Source organism: Mus pahari, chromosome 23, assembly GCF_900095145.1.
Source record: "Mus pahari chromosome 23, PAHARI_EIJ_v1.1, whole genome shotgun sequence".
In the NCBI taxonomy this organism is placed as follows: domain Eukaryota; kingdom Metazoa; phylum Chordata; class Mammalia; order Rodentia; family Muridae; genus Mus; species Mus pahari.
In genome coordinates this window covers 11,440,041-11,456,840 of record NC_034612.1, presented here as the reverse complement: position 1 = coordinate 11,456,840, position 16,800 = coordinate 11,440,041, and the positions used below count along the sequence as shown (strand labels likewise).

The 16,800-nt window shown below is 45.8% G+C and overlaps 1 protein-coding gene and 1 pseudogene across 4 annotated transcripts in view; one reads left to right on the top strand and one right to left on the bottom strand.

Annotated features, from left to right (window-relative positions):
- Positions 1-3,384: 3,384 nt before the first annotated feature.
- The window catches only part of Tmem116 (transmembrane protein 116), a 39,870-nt gene continuing 26,454 nt past the window's right edge, over positions 3,385-16,800 (bottom strand). For 2 of the 3 annotated variants that reach the window (XM_029533816.1, XM_021187219.2), the window contains 7 exons: positions 16,050-16,154; positions 11,177-11,226; positions 9,665-9,748; positions 7,981-8,119; positions 5,624-5,768; positions 5,137-5,210; positions 3,385-4,379 (listed from right to left, as the gene is read on the bottom strand). In XM_029533816.1, coding sequence (XP_029389676.1) covers positions 4,173-4,379; positions 5,137-5,210; positions 5,624-5,768; positions 7,981-8,119; positions 9,665-9,729 — 630 coding nt within the window. In that variant the 5' untranslated portion in view covers positions 9,730-9,748; positions 11,177-11,226; positions 16,050-16,154 and the 3' untranslated portion in view covers positions 3,385-4,172. The remainder of the gene's footprint in view (positions 4,380-5,136; positions 5,211-5,623; positions 5,769-7,980; positions 8,120-9,664; positions 9,749-11,176; positions 11,227-16,049; positions 16,155-16,800) is intronic. The other variant, XM_021187220.2, reaches the window with a different exon arrangement.
- The window catches only part of LOC110313108, a 9,573-nt pseudogene continuing 8,942 nt past the window's right edge, over positions 16,170-16,800 (top strand). The window contains exon 1 of the transcript XR_002380086.1: positions 16,170-16,219. The product of XR_002380086.1 is annotated as a mitogen-activated protein kinase 3-like (transcript). The remainder of the gene's footprint in view (positions 16,220-16,800) is intronic.

Genomic DNA, 16,800 nt, shown 5'->3' with positions numbered 1-16,800 from the left:
GAGGCCAGCATGACAGACTTCAGCCATAGCTCAGGGTTCAAGAGTGTTTGCTGTACAATCATGAGGGCTAGAGTTCAGATCTCCACACTCACCTGGCAACACAGGTATCCTACACCTGCCCATAACACAACGTGGCAGAAGCAGGGGGATCACTGGGGCTTGGTGGCTTCTAGCCTGGAAAATCCAGGCTCTCAGTTCAGGGAAAGACCCTGCTTCCAAGGAATAGGCAGGGGACATGAGAGGAAGATGTGAAACACGCACCCCCACATCTATATATATATGAGCACGATGCAACAAACAAGCACACATGTTAGAGAAGAAGAGGAGAAGCAACCAGTGCTAAGACAGCCTGCGTAATGGTGTGTGCCATACTGACAGAGTTCAGAAGGCCGAGGCAAGGAGACTGCAAGTTTAAGGCCAGCCTGGGCTACCTAGCAAGGCTTAGTCTAAGAACAAAATAAAGTAAAATAAAACAAAGTTGTTTTGTGCTATCACTGTTTCTAGAAAGGACAACCTTTCTCATGATTCAGCTTGCCCACATGTTTATGGTATTATGAGGAAAATGTCCAGTAGTCTACATGTTGGTATCCCCATAGCATCCAGCTACATTCTTCACAATAGAGCCTAGTGATAGCTCCAGCTACATACTCCACAACAGAGCCTAGTTAGTGATGGCTTGCCATCCTCTCCCTGCCTCAAGCCAGCCAAGAGTCCAACACTTCCCTTAGTTTCCTAAAGTCAACTCCAGATTCTGTATTTCCCTCGAGACTTGGAAGAAACAAAGGGGAATGAGAGTGTAGAATACACGATGAAGACAGCGATGCTCTCAAGTTCAGGGCTCATGCTCCTCCCTGCGGGGCCAGGGTCAAATGTGTCTCTCACTGGGCCTGGCTTCATCTTTTCTTATTCCACTGAGTCAAACTACACTCCCTTGTCTGGAGTACAACTGAAGAAAAATAAAATAAGATATCCCCAAATTGATAGAGCTCTGTAACTGATGAAGTTAAAGTGTTACTTTTGTTTTTTTATATAGTGTCTCATATTTGTAGCCTAGGGACAGGTTTACAACTATGTAGCTTAGGCTGGCCTCAGTCTCACAGTAATCGTTCTGCCTCAGGCTCTGGAGCCCTGAAATTACACTTGTAAACTACCACATACAGCTCAAAGTGTTACATTTATTTGAAAAGAAAATGGTTGCTTGTTTCTCCAAATTTCTTTTCTTTTTCTTCCAGACAGGGTTTCTCTGTGTAACCCTGGCTGTCCTGGAACTCACTCTGTAGACTAGGCTGGCCTTGAACTCAGAAATTTGCCTGCCCCATGACTCCCAAGTGCTGGGATTAAAGGCATGAGCCACCACTGCCTGACTTCCAAATTTCTTCTGAAACAGAATTTTATCATTATGGTTTAATGGAGAACAACTCAATCAAATGGTTTTTTTTTCAAAGGAGAGAAAAAAAAAACAGTTTATTTTCCAGCAATAGAAAAAAAAATTGGTGGGCTGGTGAGATGGTTTAGTGGGTAAGAGCACCNGACTGCTCTTCCNAAGGTNCAGAGTTCAAATCCCAGCAACCACATGGTGGCTCACAACCATCCTTAACAAGATCTGACTCCCTCTTCTGGAGTGTGTGAAGACAGCTACAGTGTACTTACATATAATAAAATAAATAAATTAAAAAAAAATTGGTTTAAACAAAACTGTAAAATAGCTTTGAAACTCAGCTTTCAAAATTTTACTAATTGTGCCTTCCTGATTTGTGTCTGTCTGTCTGTCTTCCACTGCCCTATTCCATAAGCACACACCCTGCATCATCTAGTGTGTCACCACAGAAAACTTTCCCATTGCCCAGGAGAAAGCACTCCAATGCTCTGGCCTTGCCCCTCCCACCCAGTGTGGTAGATTCTGGGTCTGGGAACCTTGTGGACATAATGAACTGTAATTACAGACATTTCAAAGTCTTACTCATTTGTTTAGTCAGAGCCACAGATAAAACTTGTCTTTACATGTGTGAAAATAGTTTTTTGGAACTTCTTATCATACAAAGGCAAATCTCAAACACTTCACTTTCCTCAAATGGTGAGGACAAGATCTACACACTTGACTCATAGCTGAACTCTCTCAATGTGGATAAGGAAATGTCCATACTTGAGTTTGCTATGATGTTTACCACTGTCAAATAAAAAGAACTTTAGCATCACAAAAGTCGGGATGAGGGTTCAGGCCTAAGAATGGAGTTTAAGGATGCTGGAGGCAACCCTACCTGGAGGAGCATGGCCTATGGATCATCTAATCATTGATGAGCACACTCTACTAACCCTGTGCTCAGTGTACGCTTGTAACAACACTGGCTCCCACCCCCAGTGCTCCTCCAATTCTGCATGCTCCTCCCTTTAACGAATGATGTCTTCCTGTCTGTATTGACTACAGATCTCTAAACCTTTGTCCTGGAGCCTATTTCCATACTTTCCCACCACCTTCGATGTTCATATGTGTACCATCTATATTCAGGGCCACCTTTTATAAATAAGTCAATTATTTTTTTCTAAAGTAGGCAACTCACTAAGTCTTACATCTCAATGACTCTTTTTTAAAAAAAGATTTATTTATTTCTTATTTATATGAGTGCACTGTAACTGTCTTCAGACACACCAGAAGAGGGCGTCAGATCCCATTACAGATGGTTGTGAGCCACCATGTGGTTGCTGGGACTTGAACTCAGAACCTCTGACAGAGCAGTCAGTGCTCTTAACCACTGAGCCATCTCTCCAGCCCCATCTCAATGATTCTTATATTATTCATTATTACTAGTATCCCATGGGATATTAGTATCTCCATAGTCATTTAAACTACATTCTTATACATAGATATGACTCTTGCTTTGGTCTTAGCTATTACAGACTGGATGCCAATGAGACCACAAGCCAAAGCACAGGGATTTCTTCTGGTTCAGCTCTATGTATTTGCTGGGACCTTCTCCACCCCTCCATCTGGCAGAATTCTTGACCTGTAAGACAATGACTGATGGGTGTGTGCTCAGGAACCTCAGTTTAGGTTACTTCTGTTCACTACATAAACCTGTTTCTCTGACCCAAATTCTGGAGACCCTCTGATCTCAGCACTGCCCAGAAATACATTTCTATCAATGTGTCTGCAATAGAAACCTTATAAAGCAGGGCTGGAGAGACGGCTCAGTGGTTAAGAGCACTGACTGCTCTTCCAGAGGTCCTGAGTTCAATTTCTAACAATCACATGATGGCTCACAACCATCTGTAATGGGATCTGTAATGCCCTCTTCTGGTGTGTCTGAAGAGAGCCACAGAGCACTCATATACATGAAATAAATAAATCTTTAAACAAACAAACCAACCTACCTTAGGAAGCTGTCTATATGCTGGGCTGACAGTTGATGCTATGGAGAAAGCAAGTGAGCCCTTGGGCCTGGAAAGGCTCAGGGAGTAATGCTGTTGGGGACACGGAGGACCCTGGGGCTGGGTGAGCTGTGGTGACTATTGCTCCTGTCTGTCTGGGAATTTTGGCTGTAACTATGGCACTTCTGTGGTTTCTACAGCAACTGTGACCCTGGACAGGGCACATGATTCTGCCACCATGGCTGTAATGACCACTGAGAAAGCTTTGCCCAGCATAAATACTTCAGATGGAAGCTTACTTCTGTATTCAATAAAGTTTTACAAAAACAAAACAAAACAAAACAAAAAACGTATATAAAAACTGTTCTCTTAAACGGGTTGAAAAACACTAAACCAGTAAGAATGAGGTGTGTGACAAGACCTGGCTGTGTGGGCAGTCTCGGGCTTCCATGCGCACTTACTGCAATAGGTGTAGCCACACAACTACAAGTCGCTGCATGGTTTCTGATCTCTCTTGCCAGCGTGGAGCACAGAGTTTGCAAGTGACACACATACATATGAACCTGAAATTTATTTTTCCTTCAAGAGATGTAAATAAATCTAGTACTTGTCAAAGTACTGAGTCTCTTAGTTGGAAAGCGGCTGTATCTCCCTGAAGGAGCAGCTGGAGAGTTGCCTCTGAATTCACCCAGCATTGCTACTGACCACAGGCCTACATTTCCTTTCAGCTCTTCAGTCTGGGGTATGACCAGAGAAGAGTCCACTCATGTGAAACCTTCACTCCCTGACATTCCCGCTCTAGGGTCTCAAAGGACGGTGGAGGAGCTGGAAGCAAGGGCAAGAGGAGACTCCAGCAGGTTTGGGCTTCTGCTATAATTTCTCTTCTGTGAGCACAGCAGTGGGGTCTGAGTGTCTGCGTCACGGCGAGGCTCATGCTTTATCTGCTGGAACTTGCACTGTGTCCAGCCATAAATGCCACAGTTGAGCAGCCCCTGGGATGCTGCTGTGAGAGCCTAGAGGAGATGGAGAGTGGGAGCCCAACCTTCAGTCGTGTTAAGTCCAGGAACAGGTAGGTCCCTTAGCCCTTATTTATAAAGCATAGTTACACATCTAGTGTGTGTGTGTGTGTGTGTGTGTGTGTGTGTGTGTGAGAGAGAGAGAGAGAGAGAGAGAGAGAGAGAGAGAGAGNGNGGGGGGGGGGGGGGGGAGGGGGGGGGAGGGGGGAAGTCCCAGTCCCATGTGCAACATTCTCCTTTGAGCTACTAAACGATAGATACCTAAGCCCATCCAGACTTCGTGTTACGCCTTGCTGTAGACAGCTCGCGGCTAGTTAGATTGCTTGCTGCATACATGATGGCAGTACAATAGCTTCAACTACGGATCCATTTTTCAGAGAACACCATTCCAAATCAGCACAGTACACAAGTTTTCCTCTGATAATGGAGGATAGAGGACCAGCATCCCTTTACTGCCCACTGCTCACTAGGAACAGTCTGCGCCATCTCCTTTACTCTGGACGTGCCATGGCTTCAACATATCAAAACAAAGTTGCCCAGAGATACACGTGCTGCACACTAAACCTAGAAGTACTTGTACTAGCTTGCCTTTGAGAAGGTTTTTATATTCCTTAAAAGCAAGCATAAAAATCACATGTTCTTTTTGCAATGCACAAAGCTGAACAGTGAAGGAAAACTGTGTGTTCTAAGATGGTAGGGTAGGAGAACAGGGCCCAGCGGTGCAGACACAGACTGTGGTGTTGGAAGGCATTACCTGGAGCACTGAGAGGGCCATGTGCAGGGAGGTCTCCTGAGGCTCCGTCAGCTTCATGATCAGCAGGGTGACAGCTGCAAACACAGTGTGTGAGATGCTGTCAGCCCTCAGTGCGTGTGCCTGAGCATTTCCTGGGTAGGAGCTGTAGGATGCTGAAAGTCAGTGCTAATCAATTATATAATCGATTATATAAGCCTCTGAGGCCCTGGCCTTACTGATTAACATTTGCAGATTAATGCTGGGTGTAGTGGTGCATGTCTTCAATCCCAGGACTTGAGGCATAGGCAGAGGCCAACCCAGGTGGCTCTCTGTGAACCTGAGGCCACTCTAGTCTATCTATGAGACCTTGTTTCAAAAAACAAAAACAAAACAAAAAGCAAGTAACTAAATACAATGTGCAAGCTGGACAGGAATGCGCAGGCAGGATTTTGTTTGACCAACCCCACAGTCGTCATCTTCACCTCCAACTTTTGACTAAGGCACTGACCTGGACCCCAGCAGCACACAAAGGCCACTGGGAAGAAGCGCACTCGCTGGCCCACAGTGTGAACCACTGCCCACTGCTCACTCTCCAGAAGGCCCGTCGACTTCACAAACTTCTTATATAACATCTGGGCATGGACGAGTAAGACCTAAACAGGAGTGTGACCGGGAAGTTGACCTGTGGCGTGGTGTTTTAGAGAGCTCACTCTATAAGGAGCCATGTCGGGGAAAACCCATTCTCCTACCCTCACCATACGAGCAAGCTTTGGAGAATTGCCCAGACCCAGAGCTCCACTGAGAGGAACAGATACGCAGCAGACTTCTGGTTTTCATGTTCAGTAAGTGAGTATCATCAACCCCAGCTTTCCCAGCCCTCAGACAAATCTCAATAGACACAGGAAGGAGGTAGTTTTCTTGGGGAGGTGGGACTTGCAAGTGGTTGGCACACATTCTGCTAATGAGCTACATTCCTACCCAGGAACTTAAGGGTGAGTTCTAACTACCCCATCTCTTCAGATGTTTTCCTAGCGACTCTCCTAGCACCCTGATTTATGCTTAGTGCCCCGAGGTCCATTAGTGCAGAGACTGAGCTTAAGTTCTCAACTCAGAGCAAAAAGGAGTTTTAGAAAACCTCTTCTCATCCTTACAAGAAATGTAATGTTTTTCCCCACTTTCCAGTGATCTAAGGGTGAGCTAGCTGTAGAACCAGGGGAACATTTCAGAAGCACAACATGCTTATTTTCTGGGACACAGACAGACAATAATCTTGGTAAAAAATCTTACCAAATCTGAATAGTTGTACTGACACCTCAGGTCCCACAGGCTTTAAGGAACATTCAGAACTTCAATTCTAGTTTTTGTTTGTTTTGGTCTTCAGAGGTAGGGTGTCCTGTAGCCCAGGCTGGCCTCACATTTGCTCTATGATCGGGCATAGGGCATAGTTTTGAATTCCTGGTCCGAGTGCAGGTGTTTCCCACAAGAGCTGACTGGCTATCGTGTTGAGTCACTGTTTAGCATCCCCCATCCTCCTACCCCCTCAGCACCCCACACCCCCAGCTACCCTTCTGCTTCACCTCTCGAGTTTGGATTGCATCATGACCCGCTCCAGGGCAGTTTTAACTTGAGACAGTTGATTGTTTTAGACATAAGCCTAGAACTGTCAGAGTGCCTAGCCTGAGCAGACTCATCTCTCTTCTCAGTCAGTTCCAAATATAACCCAACATCCACTTAATCATGAGTTGCAAAGTAAGTGATTGAGTCAAGCTCCTTACATAGGTTTGCACTGTCCCCATGTCAGAAGCCATCATAGGAGAAGCTAAAAACTAGCAGGCAAACTTCCTGAGATGGGTCTGCCTTGGATTAAAATCTATGACGGTTCTGGTAGGCAATGCCCAGGAAAAATCTATTTTAGGAAAGATTCCTACTATTAATATGCTTTTCCTATTATTATTAAATATATAACTATCACTAGGCATTAGTCCACCCTTTTGAGGAGATCGCTGCAGACCTATGAAGATGTATTATCTTGTAATGATGCTATGTAGATAAATAGATAATAATTCTATAGAATTCCTAATTTGGTTCAAATAATTTTAGGAAGAAAGGTTTTAGAGATGGTCTTAGTTGCGAGGAAGATGGAATAAAGTCAGAGTCAGGAAGAGAATGTGCCCACCCCGAAGGACAGTAAGTAAAGGCTGCAGAACAAGGGACACAATGAGCTTTCAGAATCACACTCAGGACAGACTCGGGACGATTTTGTGTTCAAAGAAAAACATTCAGGTCCAAGGGTAAAGTCACAGGTGTGCACGATGATAAGGCAGGGCCACATAAAACTATTGCTTTGAACTTTTAACGAGTATGTTATGATGAACACTGCTTTTTTTAAAAGATTTTTTTTATGTCTATGAGTACACTGTAGCTGTCTTCAGACACCCCAGAAGAGAGTGTCAGATCTCATTATGGATGGTTGTGAGCCACCATGTGGTTGCTGGGAATTGAACACAGGACCTTCAGAAGAGCAGTCGGTGCTCTTACCTGCTGAGCCATCTCTTCAGCATGAAACACTGCTTTGAACTTAATATCAACATTCTTCTGTCACTCCCATTTTATGTAAAGGATCTCATATACAGTCCAACTGGCTATATGTAGCTGAAGATGAGCTTGAATTTCTGATCCCCTGCCTCAACCTCCCATGCTCTCAGGCACTCTGGGGAAGTGTTCTACCAACTGAGCTACAATCTTACAGCCCCTTCCTTAGTACTGGAACCATAGGCAATGTCTTTTGCACACTCCAGCCTTGGAATACTGCCTGTCTCTCCCAGCCCTTGCTTTTCCCCAACCACGGAAAGGATGGTACATTACCATAATGGCGAGGAAGCTGAAGAAAAAGCTGGCCAGGAAAACGGTGACACCATAAAAATAGAGCGTGCTGCAGACAGACATGGTGGTGGAAGGCAGGGGCTCAACTGTGGCTGATGGTGGTGAGTGCATTAGGATACACCTGGGAAGAGAACCAGCAGACAGGACAAAGCACATGAGTGACTGCATGGATGAAACACCACAGCCATAAACCATCCGAGGAGGGCAGGGTATATGTGGCTGACACTTCCACATCTTGCTCCACCACTGAATGATGCCGCAATCACTAATGAAGAAAATGTCCTAAGGGCTCTTGCCTGCAGCCCTAACTTACGGAAGTTAGGCACCTAACTGAGGCACCCTCCTCCAGCACAGCGAGTGACTATGCCTCTCATGTTCCTGGCTCTTGCCTGTGGTTGAGGCCTGCCCCTTTAACATCACTGCAGCTGTTTTGTATTCAGTCTCCATTTTGCTCATAGAGAGAAATTAGGTTCAGGTTCTCAGACTCCACTTCCCAGAATTATCCATAGCTGACATTAAAGAATGCTATTAATAAGCCAAAAAGTTATGGCTGGGTCACTTGTACTCTGTTATCCCAATGTTCACCACCTGCAGACCACCCTTTTATTTATTTATCTATCTATCTATCTATCTATTTATTTATTTATTTATTATGTTTACGGCATATATGCCTGCATGTATGCCTGCAGGCCAGAAGAGGGCATCAGATCTCATTACAGATGGTTGTGAGCCCCCATGTGGTTGCTGGGATTTGAACTCAGGACCTTACCCACTGAGCCATCTCTCCAGCCGCCCCCCCCCGCCCGTCTTACGTCACTGAGGACCAATCAGCTTGAAGATTAGCTGATGATGCTTTGTCTCATTAGCCAAAACTGTTAGACCACCTCATTGCTTGCCTTCAAATGTTTGAATCTGGATTTTTCCTATAAAAAGCCTGCCCTGAGGACAGACTAGGGCTACACTTAGGTTTTTCCTCACTGTGGTCCTGGACGTCCAGTATAATGGTGTGTTCAATAAACTCTTCTTGCCTAACTGAGATCGGAGTTCACGTGGTTTGTGTGGTGATTCCCAGACCCCAACACCTGCAACTATAGCATCTTGTTCCTTCCCACACATGAACTATCTTGAAGTCATGTTATATTGTATGTTTCCTTGTGTCTTTTCAGCCTGACTGCATCTCGTTATGACTATAACCCATTTTCAAAACAAGCAGTTTTAGATAGGTGATGTGGAGGTGCACTTGGGAGGCAAGGCAGGTGGATCTCTAATTTGAGGCCAGACTGAGTGAGTTCTAGTTAGGGCTGCACAGAGAAACCCTGTCAAGAAAACAAATGAACAAACAAACAAACAAACAAAAAACCTAGTATTTTTTTTTTTTTTTTTTTTGGAGACAAGGTCTGATGTAGCCCAGATTTGCTTCAAACTAAATAGTTCAGGATGACCTTGAACTTCTGATCTTCTGTCTCTATCTCCTATATGCTGAGGTTAAAGGTGTGTACCACCACACACATTTTTTTTGCAGCGCTGGGATCCAACCCAAGGCTTTGTATAAGCCAAGCAATCACTCTACCAGCTGACCTAGCTCCACAAGTAAAACCAACTCTAGAATGTGTAGAGCCCACCCCCTTTATTCTGTGATAGAGGAGAACAAACGGTCCTTCCTTACCTGTGGCTCTGGCTGAAGTTGTGGAAACATTCATTGACGTTGCCCAGAAAGAACACAGGCGTCATCAGCAGCAGAGGTATCAGGCTGGAAGAAGATCATTTACTGTGCAATAACCCAGAAATGTTCATGCCCTTCCCCCAACCATATTAGTTCACCAGCCCCCAACATAGGTGAAGAAAAACCCTGAGACCATAGCCATCCTCGTTTTCTATTCCCTGGAGAACTGAGGTGGAATACTGATTTTATGTAGACGTTCTTGAGACTCTTTGGAATCAGTCAGATAAAAATCTAAAGAACCTCAAGGTGGGCTGTGGAGCTGGCACACTCGGTAAGGGTTGCTAGCTATGCAGGCACGAACACCAGGTCTGACTCCCAGAAAAAGGCAGGGCACAGTTGTGCATCGGTGCCCCTGGGGCTGGGCTGAGGGGTCCTCAGAACTCACAGAACTACTACACTGCAGCTTCAGTGAGAGGTACTGTCTCAAAAAAACAAGGCGCAGGTCGGCAGAGGAAGACACCCAACGCCTGTGCCTTCCACGCACATGATGGACACATGCAAACACACACAAAATCTAAGGAGGAAGAAAGAAAACCTGTAATCTTAGCATGAAGGAAGCTGAGACAGGAGGATCTTGTATTTGAGGTCAGCCTGAACTACATACATATAGCAAGCCTTTGTCTCAAAAAAGCAAAACAAAACAAAATTTACTTGTGAAATACTAAGTGAAAGAGAACTCTGAAACAAGTGTGCATGGCCTCCTTCACACTGCAGTGGCAGGTTACTCCCTTCCTTACCTCTCCGTGTGCCTATGCGTTAAGCAGACAGCTGTGTATCCACTTACATACAGCCATTGCCCTAGAAGGGATTTGGGGCAAAAGTTCTAAAGTCTAGAACTGATGTGACCACTACTTTGTGTGAAATCTAGATTCTTTCTGGAATAGGATTCCCATACAGGGTCATAGCTTAAGATTTGGGTTCACAGGGTAAAGTGTTTGCCACATAAACTTGGGGACTGTGGTAGGGTACAGTGAAGTACATTGGTTTACCCAGAACCCACTTAAAAAGCTGGTAGATTGTGAGGCCTGCCTGTTATCCTGGCACTGGAGACAGATGTGACTCCCCAGCACACGGCACCTGGTCCGGCTAGCAGGTATGCTGAGCTCTGGGTTCGGTGAGAGACTGCCTCAATGTATAAGCTAGAGATCGAGGAAGGAAAGAGCTGACACCAAGCTTTGCCATCATATGCTTGTATGCAGGCATGCATACAAGTGTGCACCCACATGCACAAACACCTGCACACACAGAGAAATGCAAAGGAGAGGTTTGTTCAAAGCTGCACAGGACTGGTGTTACAGGGTTGGAGCTAATATCCAACCAGGGAAGGGAGAAAGGACTTCTCGCTCATGTTTGTTGCTTCCTATCATGCAGTGCTCTGTAAAGACACAAGAGTGACAGTGGCAATAAAGAGTGACAGGCCATTTGTTCTCTTGCTAGGAAAAACAACAACCTTACCTTGACAAAAGGAACAATATGTGACCACCTTGGCAAATGTAATCTGTCACCTGCGAAAAGAGCAGATTGAAAAATGTTAGGACGAGGGCCAAAGTCTTTACCGCGATGGCAGATCGCCACTCACCAGTGCAGACACACATCTCTAGCAGCCTTGCTGCCTCTGTAACACTGTCTTTATAGAATCTGTTCCCCAGGTACTGGAGATGACAGTGTTTATCTACATTGCTATGCTAAAAACACACAACCACCCACCACCAACAGAATCCACATAGACGCATACGGGGAGTAATTAACTAAGGGTCTGAGTGCTGAATCAGATTCTCTAAGGAATAAAGAATGCATGAAATCAGAGGGTTGCTTTTTTCTTTTACACCCAGAAAGGTATAGAAGAATGAAGCTATGCATAAGTCAGCAGGCCAATGTTGGCATGACGAAGTGGAAGGGGCCCTTGGATAGAAATCAGTGCATCCTAGAGATCAGAACATTTAAAGTCTGCAGAACCTAGGAGTCAGCTCCATAGATAAAGCCCTAGTTGAGCAAGCACAGGAACCTGGGTTCAGAGCCCTAGCACTGGGCACGACACCAGGCACCAGAAGCCCTGTGGAGAGGGCAGGGGAAGGCAGGCAGATCCTGGAGGCTGCACGGGGCTAACCAAACTAGCACAGAGGGCAAGATCCAGGTTCAGTGAGAAACAATGTCTCAAAAAACCAACAAGCAAAAAGGTGGCAAGCAGCTGAGGGAAGGGCAGGTGCTGACCCCTGAGTACTACACTGAAGCACAGGCACATGCACTGCACGCACACCACACACACGGGCACAATTTGTTGGGTTACATAGTGTAGTGGGATATGTACTTGTTATAGAAAAGTCTTGGATTCAAATCCATAGCACTCCCAAACAGGCAGACAAACGAATACTTCCCACTTGTATCAGACACTCAACAACTTACAGCAGCATGACTGCTAAGAACTCAGTATTACAATGGAAATGTTCCTGGCCTTATGACCAGCTGAGCCCCGTGGCTCTGAGTGAAGGAAGGGAAGGAAGCAGACGCCCAGTTCTTCCAGCCCTTTCATTTCAAGGACTCCAGTGTTACACAGACAAGCATGTCAAGGTGTAGGCAGCCACAGGTCCTTCCTAACTGCAGAGCCCATGCAAGCTTAAGTTACAGAATGCCTGTGCCTGTGGAACACTAGAGTGAGCAGAGGAAAATGGCGGTGGAGTGGAGTTGTGGGTTGTATAGGCAACCACCACCTACACATAGCGATATACACAAAAACTAACACTGAATAGGTCAAGTCCTGCCAGGCACGATGGCATATGCCTCCAAGTCCAGAATGGGAAAGGCAGAGGCAGTGGGATTGCTGCAAGTTGGAGGCCACTTTAAACTTCAGAGCAAGTTCTAATCCTGCCCCAGCCAGGGCTCTGGAGAGAAATTCTGCCTCAAAGCCTGAGGTCCACCATTCAATTCCTTCACTGTACAGCCAGCCACATTAGAAGTGCTCAGTGGTCACTTGTGGTAGCTGCTGATAGAAAAACTGCTTGTCACCAGTCGTGGTGTCACAATCCTGTAGGGCAGAGGCAGCAGATCTCTGTGACTTCAAGGCCAGCCTAGTATACACAGAGAGTTCCAGGCCAGCAATTGGTACTTGGTAAAAACCTGCCTCAAAAATTGTTTTTGTTATTCTAAGAAATGTCATTGACTAGCTTTGTAGACTTTAATACTCTGTTGAAGATGCCGCTTACGGGCACTTTTCATGTTAAAAGTTCAGTGATTTTTCACTTGCCCTTTGAGAGAGAAGGGGGGACCAGGGTGAGGGGGGAAGGAGAGAGAGAGAGAGAGAGAGAGAGAGAGAGAGAGAGAGAGAGAGAGAGAGAGAGAGAGAGAGCGCGAGCATTCTCTCTTCCTACCCCTCCTTGACAGTGCACACGTTTATATGACTTTCTTCAGTCCGTTAGACGACATTTCCACAGAGCACAGCATCTTGGTGCTGGAAGGCTGCACCACCCCAGGGATTACACAGATTAATACTTAGCTTTAAGATAAAAATGTGAGGGAGGCCTGATTGCCTTGCCCACATAGTGAGCTGTGAGCCAGCATGGGCTACGTAGCAAAAGTCTTTCATACAAGCACCCTATAAGGGACGATGTCCCCAAGGCTGTAGAGCAGATGAGTGGCCCAGAACAACGCATGTGCAGTGGTTGCAGAAAGCAGAACAAGCCGAGGTTGAGAGCGCCTGCGCCCTGCTAGAGCTAGTGTTCACCGCATTGGGAGCTAGTTAACATACAATCATGTTTGTTATCTGGTCACCTGAAGATAGCGACTTCATCTCTTGTAAAGCTCTGTTAAAGATTCTGTAAAGTACCTGTTTCTCTCCCCATGATGCTTTATGTGCTGTTCAACAGAAACAGAGCAAAGCCCTATGTGCGGGACAGATGGACACAGGGACAGATTCAGACTCATGACAGACAGACAGACTGAGGACAGAAGACATAGGGAGAATGCAGTAGAGATTTTGGATCTGGACACACACCGCCCCCCCATTTAAATGACTGCAAAGGGAACTGTGTTGTTCCCTTCCACTCTTAACACAACACGGATGCATTACTGATGACTCTGAGCTTACCACTAACACTAACGCTCTTCAACCACACATCCTCCCACTTACTCACACAGCAAATATTTACCAAGCTGTTTCACATGTTCGCTGGGACACTTTCCTATGTTGGAGAAGTGATATGCAGGTTCTAGGGACAGGGCAAAGCAGCTTTCTAGATTGTTTATATCATGCTCTTAACAAAAGCTTACTCTTAAAAAAAAACCATAAAATAATGCATTTTGCAGCTATGAGAGTAGAATACTTAGTGAGGCGTCTAGGGTTAGGTGGGGCCCATGTTTTGTTGGTAAGGTGGTTGCCTGGCATTCTAGAAGCTCTGGGGCCATTGCAGCCTCACATAAACGGGGGTTTAGTAGTATACACCTACAGTCCTAGTACTCAGGAAGTAGAGGCAAGAAAAGAAGTTCCTAGCTGGAGAGATGGCTCAGCCGATAAGAGCACTGACTGCTCTTCCGAAGGTCCTGAGTTCAAATCCCAGCAACCACATGGTGGCTCACAACCACCATAATGAGATCTGACGCCCTCTTCTGGTGTGTCTGGAGCAAGCGGGGCTGAACAGAGTGAACAGACGTCCTAAAAACTCAATTCCCAACATGAAGGCTCACAACCATCTGTTCAGCTGCTGTGTACTCATATACATAAAATAAATAAATAAATATTAAAAAAAAAAAAAGTTCCTTGACTATCTAGTGAATTTGGGATCAGCCTGGGCTACATGGAACCCTGTATCAAAAACAAAACAACAACAAAAATATTAAATTAAATGTGGTGGCACACACCTTTAACCCCAACACTCAGGAGGCAGAGGCAATCAGGTCTCTGTGAGTTTGAGTTTGAGGCCCAACTCACCGTACATAGTGAGTGCCAGGGAAGGCAGAGCTACGCAGAGAGACTCTGTCTCCAAAAACAAAACAAACGAAAGATTTAAAAATGCAAAGATAATCCGGGCGTGGTGGCGCAAGCCTTTAGTCCCAGCACTTGGGAGGCAGAGGCAGGTGCATTTCTGAGTTCGAGGCCAGCCTGGTCTACAGAGTGAGTTCCAGGACAGCCAGGGCTACACAGAGAAACCTTGTCTCAAAAAACCAAAAACAACAACAACAAAAATGTGAAGATAAAATGTAAAAATAAAAACTGAGAAGTGACAAATATGTCACGTGTCACCAGTGATCCTCTCAAAGCATCAGAGATAAGCTGCTGCCTAGTTTGGGAACCACATATGAACCCCAGCACCTGGGAGGTGCAGCCAGAAGGGTCACAAGCTGAAAACCAGCTGCAGCCCATTTGAAGCCAGCCATACCTACTTGAGATGCTGTCTCAAAAAAAAAAAAAAAAAAACTTGGTAAGAAATGTAAGAAACTCAATTTACTATATAATGAATATAAAGAAGTAAAAAGAATGAATTATTTATACATTTAAAATATATGATCTTTAAAAGCACTGTGCTGCTCTTTGTTCTCTGGGCCCCCCTCTGGTCCTCCACTCTCTCTCTCCCATTTAGCACCATGCTAAATGAAAACCAACACACACTTGCACGCACATGGGCACCCCCACAGTATTACTGTCACATGAAGTACCCAGAAGCAGGTCTGTAGGAAGGGACATTCATTTGACTGCCTAGAGCAGAGGATGCAGAGGACTTAATGGTAAAAATCATGAGAGATTTCACTGGGGAAGACATATCCTGAAGTGGGTATGATGACTGTACAACTCAACAAGTTTACCAAGATGTGGATCACCACACTTAGAACATACAGACTGCGTGCTGTGTGAAACACACACACACACACACACACACACACACTAAAGAACATACTGGGGGCTTGGTCTTCTCTCTTTTCCTGTAATATGGGACAGTGACGATTGCTCTCTGGCTGCTTCCTGGCTTCTGACTACCACAGAAGCATCCCCCTGCCTTTCTGTGAAGCAACAGCTGTCACTCATACTGAAAACGCACAGCAGAGCAGAATACGCTCCTTTAACATCTGTCACCCTGACACCTGGGTCAGCAGATACAGCACCTGCCCTGAGTCTTCCTCCTGACCTGGAAGACCGGTGGCTGACACAGAGCCAAAGATTCCCCTCACTGACTCTAGCTCAGCAGGAATGGCAGTAGCGTCAACAGTGCACCTACACCGGAACCTTTGGTGGGAGTCAGGTGTGGTAGCGCATGTCATCAGCTTCCACACTCACCCCATGCTCGCTCAGTGAGCACCTGGGAGCAGCTCCTCTTAGCTGCAGGCACCGCAGATGCTTTACCTGGGTAACCACGCTCCGCTCACTCTGGCCGTGCTTCCTCCTCAGCTCCGTATACAGACACCAGATGTAGCTGACAGTGTAGAGGAGTGAGGCAAGGTAGAAAATCTAGGTGAAAGTCACATGACCATCGTCAGTGTCCCATTCCGGCTTCCTTCATCTGTTAATGTCAGGTGAGATCCGCATCCCCACGCAGCTCAGCCTCATCTCACTTCACCTCTCAGACTGTTCAGAACCACCCCCTCCCACCTACTCCCTCCCACCTAACCATTCCACATTCAGGAATCCTTTTCTACTGTGATTTTCAATTTGTTTACTGTTTTCTTGTGTCGCACCTCACTGCTAAGGCTGTAACCTACCATGTCTAGACAGCTTTCCTGAGTTTGGTGCAAAGCAGAGAACTCCTTTCCCTTAGCAGGGCTTCCCCTGCTCCATCTGATTTGGGGAGCCTGACCCCAATCTGAGGAATGTCACACAATCCTTGGCAACATTATAGGTTCAACTCCCGGGACTGCCTCTCCATGCAAATGAGGCATCCCTGGAACCTTAGGCCTCAGCTAATGAAATGTGGCCCTAAGAAGAACCCCTTCCCACTAAGGTTTCTTTCTCTCTCTCTCTCTCTCTCTCTCTCTCTCTCTCTCTCTCTCTCTCAGGTGAAAACACACACACACACACACACACACAAACACGTACATAGCCCTTGATTCACCCCCAAATAAAGTGCATGTGTACAAGGTGTTTCATGGCCTATCAT